Raw genomic sequence first — 10407 nt, 5'->3', positions numbered from 1 at the left:
GATTAACGAAAAATATTTTTTTAATTTTAAATATAATATAATTTTATTTATGTAATATATTTAATAAAAAATATCATATATAATAAATAACAATTTTGTCTATTTTGACAAAATTTTACGGGATCGATTCGGTTGATTTTAACTGATTTTGATCGAATTTGACTCATTTTTACTGGATTTAACCAAGTTTGACAAAATTAATTACTTAACTAGTTTAAATTATGGTCTAACTTAGGTTGTTGACTGGGTGACTGAATTTTTAGTTCGACCGATCAAGTTGAATCGGGTTTGATAACTATGATTTAGCCTTGAATTATTTGTATGGAATGGCGACACTTGAAAAATTAAAGGGTATGAAAATCTTAGACGGTCCAAAGAAAAAAGGGTTTGAATCATAATTTTGACAATTGAACTGGATTAGTTGATTTGACCAAGTTATCCAGAAATCGATCTTTTGACTGATTTGATTATGATAAAAAATCATCTAGCAGAAAATAAATAAAAAATCGATTAAACCAGTGATTAACCAGTGAATTGTAGAGCCAATCTAATTTTTTATGAGGTGGTCAGTTTTCTAAGGTGTTTCCTGAACGACGTTGTTTTATTTTAAAAAAAAAAATAAACAACCAAAATAATATCTAAAAGTCCAAATAACAAAAATGACTCTAAAAGTTATTAACAAAAAATAAGTTTCTAAAAAATTTAAAAATGTGATAAAACGAACTAGATATTAAATATATATTTTAACAAAGAACTTTAAAAACCAAATTTTAATATAATTTTTTGCAAGTATTATTAAAAAAATAAAATTTTTTATTCGTAAATTTTGGTAATTTTATGTCAAGTACATTTTTTTAAAAAATATTTATTGTGAATGACCACATTATGTTAAAAAATAAAAAGTAAAAATGTAGAGATAAAAATTTGATCCAATTTTGTAGAGTAAACTACCATTTCTACCCATAGAAGTTGAAAACGCTGACATATCTACCCATAGAAAACGAAAATTACCATTTGTACCCATAAAAAATGGTTTTTACAAGCAAAATTATCCAAACCCGAAAAAATTAAATAAAATTCCTAAACTACCATTCTCTCCACCACTACCACTATCATCTCCTCCCCCCTCTTCTCTCTCTCAATGTTCTGAGTGACCCAATCCCAACATCAACCACATTACCGCTCAATACCACCGTCTCACCCTCCTCCTCAGCTGTGACCCTAACCCTTTCGGCCGCACACGCCCCCATCGATGTCGATCGCGACTCAACAGCACTACCACCACTATCACCATCAGCCATCACTGCCGTTAACTTCACCACTTGAATGGATTGGGTTTTTTCTGCACACACATTCAAAGGCTGCAATTTTTTTAAGGGTTAATCGAAAACACTCATCAGCAAGGTTAAGATCTATGACTCTAACCCTGAATCCTCCAAGCTTTCGTCATTTTTTTCATTGTCTCCCTCGAGAACTCCTGCGTCGCCAACATCAGCTCCAACATCTCCACTGCACACTCCTGGCTCTCCATCCGCATCCTCCCCTTCCTACCCGCCATCTTCGTCGTCGCTATCACCATTGGCAACGAGTACCTCACCACCACTGTTGACACGAGTATGGCGGCGCCGACGCTAATGAAACGTTTGAGTGGATGCGCGAAGTGAGGATCGTCGATGGAGTTCATGGAGGCGCACTTCCGTTTGAGGGTGGAGTTCCAGTGGTTCTTAATGGCATTGTCGGTTCTGCCGAAAAGGAGTCGGGCTATGGTGGCCCACTTGTTGCCAAACCGAGCGTGAGCTTTGATTATGGTGTCATCCTCTTTGAGGGTGAAAGCCCGATGCTCCACCTGTGAGGAGAGCTGGTTGCACCATCAGAGCCTGCAAGATTTGTCCTAGCGGAACATTGAGAAAGAGAGAGAGATGAGGGGGGAGGAGATGATAGTGGTAGTGGTGGAGAGAATGATAGTTTAGGAATTTTATTTAATTTTTTAGGGTTTGGATAATTTTGGTTGTAAAAATAATTTTTTATGGGTACAAATAATAATTTTCGTTTTCTATAAATAGATATGTCAGCGTTTTCAACTTTTATAAGTAGAAATGGTAGTTTATTCAATTTTGTATAACTTCTAAATATTTATTCAAACNTGCAATCAGTAACCCACTAACCCTAAACCCACTCACCCTCACCCTCACCCTCTCCCTCTCCCTCTCCCGTAGTTTTACACATCAGAGAAGACAGACTAGCCCTAGCAGCCACTCACCCCCACCTTCTCCATCGCCGAACCACTCGCCTCGGCCAGAGGGTGCCGTCGCCGCCCGCGTTGTCACGGAACCCTTACGTCGCCGCCGGACTATCCTCACCCATACCAAGCTCCCACTTCTCCCCTCGGCGTCGCTCAGGTCCGTTCTCTTCTCGCCGGCGCGCCTCAGCTCCGTCCCGGCGTCTCTCCTCCGTCGCGGTCCTCTTCTCGGCGTCACTCACGTTCGTTCTCTCCGAGCTCACTCTCTCTCACCGTCGCGAACGTCGGTCACCTCGCCGGATCGGTCTCTGCTCGTGAACGCCGGTCACCTACCTTCCTCGCCGTCTCTCCGGTAAGCACTCCTCCACTGCTTTTTGATTGTTGTTTTTGTTCTGAGTTAATTATTGTTGATTATTGATAATTTTCTGAGTTAATTTTGTTAATGTTCTGAGCTAATTATTGTTGATTGTTGTTCATTTTTCTTGGTTAATTTTGTTGAGTTAACAGGGGTTGATTGTTGTTTTTGTTCTGAGTTAATTGTTGTTAGTTTTCTGAGTTGATTTTGTTGATTGCTGATGTAATTGTATGGATTCTGAGTTAGTGTTCAATACTAGAATGTTGTAATTTTGCGTTCTGATGCTGTATGTATTGTACTAATGTTCTGATTCTGAGTTAAAATTTCTTAGTTGTTGGCTTCTTGTTGATTGTTGGCTTGTTCTGATTCTGATTCTGAGTTGTTGGCTTGTTCCGAAGCAACTGGTAAACAAACATTGTGCTTGTTTGGGGGGCCATTAAAAAGTTGATAAAAAAATATATTTTTTAATGAAAAATATCTTTTTTTATTTTTTAGCTTGTTTGGTAAATTTGTAGAAGTAAAAGTACTAGAAAAATAAAAAGAATATTTTTTTTTGAGAAGCTACAATTTACATCTTTAAAAGATCTTTTTTCTTTAAAAAAAATGTTTTTCGCGTAATAAATAAACAAAAAACTACTTTCATATGGATATACCCAAAGATAATTGATAAATGAAAAGATATTTTTGCATGAGTTATCCAAACATAAAATTACTTTCCTGTTTTTATAAGATCTTTTGAAAAAAGATAACTTGAAAAAAAAGATCTTTTCTTAGAAGCTCACAAGCCCATTGTCCTGTCTCTCATCTCCTGTCCCTCCCCCTTCCCCTTCCTCATTGACACAGTGGCACGCACTCTCTCTCTCTCTCTCTCTCTCTCTCTCTGTCTCTCGAGCATCCCCAACAACAGCCGCAGCAGCAACAAAGAGATTGTTCTCTTTTTCTTAACAACACCCAATTTTTATTTCAAATATCAAATACTCACCCAACACTCTGCATCTCACTCTTTATCTCCATCTTTTATGTGTTTTTTGTCCATCTTTTCCAACCCGATTAATTCCCTTCCCAAAAACCACTGACTTTTCCTCAGATGCCCTTCTAAACCTTTGGGGACACCTCTCTGTGGACTTGGGAGGTATCCTTCTTGGATTACTGCCTTTTCATTTTTTTATTTTATTTATTTATTTATTTATCTTTGGATCCTGTATATTGATATTGGTGATCGATAATTAATTTAACACATGCTATGAATGTATTACAACATGCTCCTTCTTTTCTAGAGGCACTTTCTTTAATTCTCGATCTGATGCTTCAATTTGGATAAGCTTCTTCTTCACCAGCACCGCTATATATGATATGCATATTAGTTTAACTTACCCTATGTTACGTTTTGTTTTTTGTTTTTTTGTTTTGCTTTGTTTTGTTTTTTGTTTTTTTTTTTTGCTTGCTCCAGCTCCACTGAGATTTTCAAACAGCTCAGTTCTTATTGGAAAGGATTCTGTCCATGCCTTACTGTTTTTGTTGGAATTGTCATTGAACTGTAGGATTGGATTGGATCAGGCTTGCATTCTTTCTTGAACCTAGGTTACTGGCCTTCCAAGTAAAGCTTTTGATCCTTTGGAGATTCTTGTTTTGAATCTTCCTCCTTGGCTTCCTGATAGTAAGTCAGGTATATTTCTATTTTACTTTTTGCACGTGCTGTATATGTATATATCATACGATCATGTTTAAGGAAAGAGGAACTAGATCTCTGTTTGTTTTTGCTGGTTGAGTACATTGTTTAGTTTGGATTGTAGGAACTGATGGGGAAGAAAATCAGAAGAAAGAACCGAGCTTCTGCTAAGGAGAAGGCAGTTGCTATGCAGTCTCCGAAGAAAGCTTTAGAGTCTCCCAACCCAACTGTTGAGTCTGTTGATGAGGGGATCTCTACTGCAAAAGAAACAAGTTCTTGTCCTCATCTTGTAAAGGGTATTAATTTAAATACACTATCTAGCAAGATTGAATCTTCTGGATCAGTAAGGTGTGAAGATTGCAGAGAAGGTGCTGCTGATAGGAGAGGTGGAAAAGGAAAAGGGAAAGGTAATAAACAAGGGAAGAAGAAAAGTGGCACACCAGTAGATTCAAAATCTGAGTCCAAGGCTATATGGGTTTGTTTGGAGTGTGGTCAATATACCTGTGGAGGTGTGGGGCTACCAACAACCCCTCATTGCCATGTTGTCAGGCATGTGAGGCAACATCGGCATCCCTTGGTGGTTCATTATGAAAAGCCTCAGTTGTGTTGGTGTTTTCAGTGCAATATGCTTATTCAAGTTGATAAAATAGAAGAGAATGAAGAAACAGGCCGTGTTCTATCTGATGTAGTGAAATTGTTGAAAGGGAGATCATCGCAGAAATCATCAGCGGATATTAAGGACGTTGGTATTGATGGCAGTGTTACTTCAGAAATTAAATCAGGAGTGATTGTCAGAAATGATTTATATGGACATGGTGGCTATGTAGTTCGAGGCATGATTAATCTTGGGAATACTTGTTTCTTCAATTCCATCATGCAAAATTTGCTAGCTATGGATAGATTGCGGGACAACTTTCTGAATTTGGATTCTCCTTTTGGACCATTGGTTAGTTCCTTGAAGAAACTGTTCACTGAAACAAATCCAGAATCAGGATTGAAAACCACTATAAATCCTAGATCATTTTTTGGTTGTGTGTGCTCCAAGTCTCCCCAATTTCGAGGATATCAGCAGCATGACAGTCATGAATTGCTCCGTTGTTTGTTGGATGGGTTGAGTACTGAAGAGCAAGCTGCAAGGAAACAAAATGGTTCGCCCAAGAGAGATGGCACCCCTGCAAATACTTTAGTTGATGATTTATTTGGGGGTCAGATATCTAGTACTGTACGGTGCATTGAATGTGGAAATTCCTCAACTGTTTACGAGCCTTTTTTAGATCTTTCACTGCCAGTTCCAACTAAGAAACCCCCTCCTCGGAAAGCACAACAAGCAAATCGAGCCAAAAAGGCAAAACTTCCACCAAAAAAAGGTGGAAAGACCCGAGTCAAAGTTAACAGGGATGATGATCCAATAGCTGGTCAAAGTATATCAAACCAATCATCTGTCCATGAGTCAACCTCCCCTGCTCAGTCCAATGTGTCGGTTGCGGGTGAGGTGGCAGCCCCTTCTGATTGTGGTGATTCTACAGTATTGGTTTCAAAGGAAATAAGCAATGTTGCTAAAGAGCTGTCTTCACCTAATTTGGTTGCTGTTGGAGAGTCTCAAGATATGCAAGTGCTTGACAATGATGCAAATAAGATGTCAGCTTCATCAGATGATCTTGCATGGTTGGATTATGTGGAAGCTGACAATGTCACCGAGGAATGTGAGTTTCTTTCACCGAAAGAGGGCGATCAGGATACTGATAGCAAGAATGAACCTTTAAATGAATTGCCGGTAGGGGTTAGCTGTGAACCTTATGGTCCAGAGTGTTCCCCTAAGGAGGATCAAGACCAAAGACCGTATTCTTCAACAAATGGGTGGGAAGACGAGGTTCCACTACAAGTTCAAGGTTCAGAAGTGCTGTTACTTCCTTATAAAGAGGAAAGTTCCTCTGCTTGTGAGATTATTGGAAGGGATGGTGAGGCTTCCTGTTCGAATTTGGGCCATGGTCAAGAAGAATTAACCTTCGAAGGCTTTGGTGATTTATTCAATGAACCTGAAGTTTTTGCTGGTCCTGCTCCTAGGCCTTCATCTAATGAGGTTACGGAAGCTGTTTTTAACAGCGAGTCTGATCCAGATGAAGTCGATGATACAGATTCTCCGGTTTCGGTAGAGAGTTGCTTGGCACATTTTATAAAACCTGAGCTTCTCTCAGATGAAAATGGTTGGAACTGTGAGAACTGTTCGAAAATTGTCCAACGTAAAAAAGTTGAAGCAAAAAAGAAGGCAAATTCTGTATTGGATGGAATTGAGATTGGATGTCGTGTTGAACCATTGGATGCTGCTGACTCTTTTTCTGTTGAAGTCAAAAGCCTTGATAATGGGAATATTACAGATACCAAAAATACAGAAAGTTCAGTTTTACATATTAATCATGGAACAGTGCTTGAAAATGGTCAATCAAATGGATTGAGTTCAAATGTTGATGAAAAGGATCACAGAACTTTGAAGATGAAAGATACACTTAATGAGGAACTTCAGTCTTCGGGATGTCATAATTCTTCGAATGCAGAAAGTTGTAATCATTCAGCTGCTGATTCTAGTGTTATCGTGGATAACACTGAAAATGTTGAAAGCAGAGATCCTCAGATGTCAGGTCAGGATGACGATGACTCAGAAGAATGCAGTGAGGAAGAGGCTGACGTGAAAAGTTTGAAGGTGAAAAGGGATGCTACTAAGAGGGTCCTCATTCATAAAGCTCCGCCTGTCTTGACAATTCATTTGAAGAGATTCAGCCAAGATGCCCGAGGTCGCTTAAGCAAGTTAAATGGACATGTCAATTTCAGAGAAAGAATGGATCTCAGACCATATGTGGATCCTAGGTACTTTGCTGTAACTTTGCTAGATGCTGTTTGAATTTTTATCATTTAATGAATGCCTGTTACCTGTAGCAGTTTGCTGTCATTAGATATTTATAGAGAAAAACCCAAAACAGCCCCTGACAATTACCTCGAAAGACAACGAGGCCCTTGACAAAAAAAAAAAAAAATCCAATCCGGTCCCTGACAATTACCTCGAAAGGACGAGGCCCCTGTGCCAAAAAAAAGTCAATGTTGTTTTTTTTGGCACAAGGGCTAATCAGTCCCAAAAAAAAAAAGATCAGGGGCCGGATTGGATGTTTTTTTTTCTTGGGGGTCTCATTGTCCTTTCGAGGTAATTGTCAGGAGCCGGATGGGGTATTCACTTATATTTATAAAACTATCTCCAGTGATTTGGTTTTTCTCTTACAAAATGCAAAGGATTCTTCAAATTTTAAATTGGATAATAAGAAATATTTGAACATAAGTCAAAATCATTGCATGCATTTTTTATTGTAGGTTTGGTTTCTATATAGTTGTTTAAATTTTTTACTTTTTATATACTTTATTGATCCTCTGGCATTTAACACTCAATTCCCAACGGTTGTTTAAACAGATTCGTAGCTGAAGAGAATTATGAATACCATTTGGTTGGTGTAGTGGAGCACTCGGGATCTATGAGAGGGGGTCACTATGTTGCATATGTGAGAGGGGGCCAGAGGAACAGAGGGAAGGCTGATAACAATGAGAATGAGAGTTCCACTTGGTATCATGCCAGTGATGCATATGTACGTGAAGTGTCTCTCGATGAAGTTCTTCGATGCGAGGCATACATTTTGTTCTATGAAAAAAATTGAGGGACACCATCTACTTTCCAGGTACTTTTACTTGAGGTAGAAATACAAGTTTACTAAATTGAGAGAGAGAGAGAGAGAGAGAGAGAGATTCTTGCAGGCGAGTGTCAAAGCAATTACCTTACTCATTGTGATACCATTTTTTGAGCATGTACCGAGATCTTGAATGTACAATGCAATTTCATACAATCAAAAATCATTTTTTCCCTTCCCTTTCCGATCTTAGGTATTTTTCTTTGTTTAAACTTGTGGGATGGGATTAATTATCTATTATGCACTTTTGTTCATTGCAAAATTTGTCAGTCAGGAGTATTAGTGATTGTTCTATTAGCCTAGAAGAAAATTGTCTCTCATGGTTTAATTCTCGTATAAAATTAGAATTGAGCTTTTAGAGTGGCAACTTTTTAATCCTATAATCTAGATATTCTGCATTGTGCTTCTAATATGAACTGTGAAATATTTCTTCTTTTGCCTTTTTATTTTTATTAACAGGGAGTTTGTTAGACTTAATACAGAGAGTAACATATGACAATTGTGACTCACTAGGGATTTGCCTGGGATATTTCATTTGAACGAATACTTTCATTTATGTATAAGTTCACAACTTAACACTACATGCCTTCACATCGCCTCCTTTCCCTCCAACTGACAAACAGTTACCTAATCATGAGTTTTAGCAGAATTTAAAAAATTTAATAATCTGAGTTAGTGTAGCACATGGCTATGTTTTAACCTCAAAGATCTAATATGTATAGTTACTATTTTATAGGGGTACTGGAGAAACCTCTTCTTATATTTGCTTTTGTAATTATAGGTCTTCTTGAGTCTTCAATTCGAATAAATTCATTTATCACTTATCAGTGAGTGAAATTCAGGTCTCTTTTCAATGGGAAATACTTTGTTTAGCATATATTCTTTGTTTCTTATCCCCTCCAACTTCCATGTGTTCCAAAGTCTCTTTTCAACAAAGTTTTGGTGCATGCCATCGCTTCTTTGCAGCACTACTGTATCCACAAAGTATATTATTTTTCACCATTGCCAATTTATGTGCATGTAGGATTGTCGCTTTCCTCATCTATAGCGATATCGTGGGAACTCTTATTGATTATTTAAAATGTGTAGTATAAATTGTACAATTTTATTCGTGTAAGTTAACATAATTCTTGCAAAGTCCCTTGTGAATGCTGCTTCTATCCAATGTGAGTTCATGTTTTTTGCATGTGCTTAAAGGCTTATTCCTTTGGATAAAATGATACATGGCAAGTGATATTATGCCTGGAGCCACATACATGGTTCCAAATGAAACTTCACATAAACCAGAAATTTGGTTCTCTTTGGACCATACGAGACCATACGAGTGTAGAAACCTAAACTGGATACGGATGGTTTTGGCTTAACTCTGCCGCCACCGCCACCTTTGATGGCGACAACAATGTTTGGATCCATCCGCGTCTTCCTCCTCCACGCTACTGCTTAAGGCACCACCTGTTGCAAAGCCAAAGAGGGGTTGTCAGCAGTGGTTTTGCGCAAACACTGATCCTCCTTGTGAGAGGGAAAGAAGAAACCCTGTTGCATCTGTGCTGTTGTATCTACTGCATGCATCCGCACCAAGGGTTTGAGATGTCATCCATGCCTGATTTTTGGTTTGGTGAGGTTTTCTGTGTTGCCGGTCATGTCTATCGCATCCGCAGATGGAACTGCGATTGTTTTGTATCTTTTTATATTTTTGAATTCTGATTTGCTTTAGCTGCTGTTTTTACATCTGTTGCAGTGTTGCATCAGTTTGTTGGTGAAGGATTTGTTGGGGGCTTGATCGTTTTGCACCAACGTTCCTGCACAAACATACCAATTACTAGATGATAAGTATATAAATCCAACAGTTATATTAAGTAATAATATTTGCTCTTTTATAATTTCACCCCAGATTTTTTATTTTTATTTTTAATATAACATATTGGCCCAATTGTAATACAAAATCAATTTTGGGCGGCAGCTTCTAATCGAATAAGTTCTGAAAGATGGGGAAGAGAAGACTGCAGCATATCATACTCCTTTTCTGTAACTCTGATTAATGATTTTTTTCCCTTTTTCTTTCTTTTGGCATGATGTGTGTTATTTTGGAATACAGTAGTGTATTGATTATAAGTTCTTGTCAATAATATAAGTGTTTGAATTACCAAAAAAAAATGTGAGTGTTTGCCATCAGTAACACTTCCGTTTGGAGAAAAGGTTTGTCCTCTACATGTATCTACACTGAAGTCCGAATCCTTCTTCCTATTTGTGTTCCCAGCATCTTTGGTTATGTATGTTTCTGAAAATAGGACAAGATAAAACATAGTATCTTTGGGTTACATTTGTTTCTGAAAATAAGACAAGATAAAATATTAAGAATAAGACATAAATGATAAAGATATAGAATTTAATATTTTTGTATTCTGTTTGGTGATAAATT

General features: G+C 37.7%; 2 protein-coding genes and 1 long non-coding RNA gene across 7 annotated transcripts; 1 reads left to right on the top strand and 2 right to left on the bottom strand.

Moving 5' to 3' along the window:
- LOC110270727 (transcription factor MYB44-like) lies at positions 1009 to 1870 on the bottom strand (the record flags this gene model as incomplete). Its single annotated transcript, XM_021120203.1, has 1 exon — positions 1009 to 1870. A coding segment is annotated over one exon (450 nt), but the record flags the coding sequence as incomplete, so codon positions are not given.
- On the bottom strand, positions 2145 to 3488 carry LOC110270734. Its single transcript, XR_002360374.1, has 2 exons — positions 3444 to 3488; positions 2145 to 2497 (listed from the first exon to the last, which is right to left on the bottom strand). It is a non-coding gene; the product is annotated as an uncharacterized LOC110270734 (long non-coding RNA).
- LOC107628983 (ubiquitin carboxyl-terminal hydrolase 2) lies at positions 2453 to 9873 on the top strand. Of its 5 annotated transcripts, XR_001617896.2 has the most exons (6): positions 2453 to 2591; positions 4136 to 4260; positions 4388 to 7125; positions 7718 to 7979; positions 9186 to 9603; positions 9727 to 9873. XR_001617896.2 is itself a non-coding variant. In XM_016331649.2 (5 exons), the coding sequence occupies exons 3-4, from the start codon at positions 4394 to 4396 to the stop codon at positions 7956 to 7958; spliced, it is 2973 nt and encodes a 990-aa protein (XP_016187135.1). In that variant the 5' UTR covers positions 2453 to 2591; positions 4136 to 4260; positions 4388 to 4393; the 3' UTR covers positions 7959 to 7979; positions 9186 to 9690. The 5 variants fall into 5 exon arrangements, 4 of the variants coding, with proteins under 4 accessions (XP_016187135.1, XP_016187127.1, XP_020975854.1 ...); XM_016331649.2 differs by lacking the exon at positions 9727 to 9873 and having other exon boundaries at positions 9186 to 9690; XM_016331641.2 differs by lacking the exons at positions 9186 to 9603; positions 9727 to 9873 and having other exon boundaries at positions 7718 to 8250.

The sequence above is a fragment of the Arachis ipaensis genome, chromosome B01 (assembly GCF_000816755.2).
Source record: "Arachis ipaensis cultivar K30076 chromosome B01, Araip1.1, whole genome shotgun sequence".
NCBI lineage: Eukaryota > Viridiplantae > Streptophyta > Magnoliopsida > Fabales > Fabaceae > Arachis > Arachis ipaensis.
The sequence above is the reverse complement of the archived record's forward strand: the minus strand, read 5'-3'. Positions and strand labels throughout refer to the sequence as shown.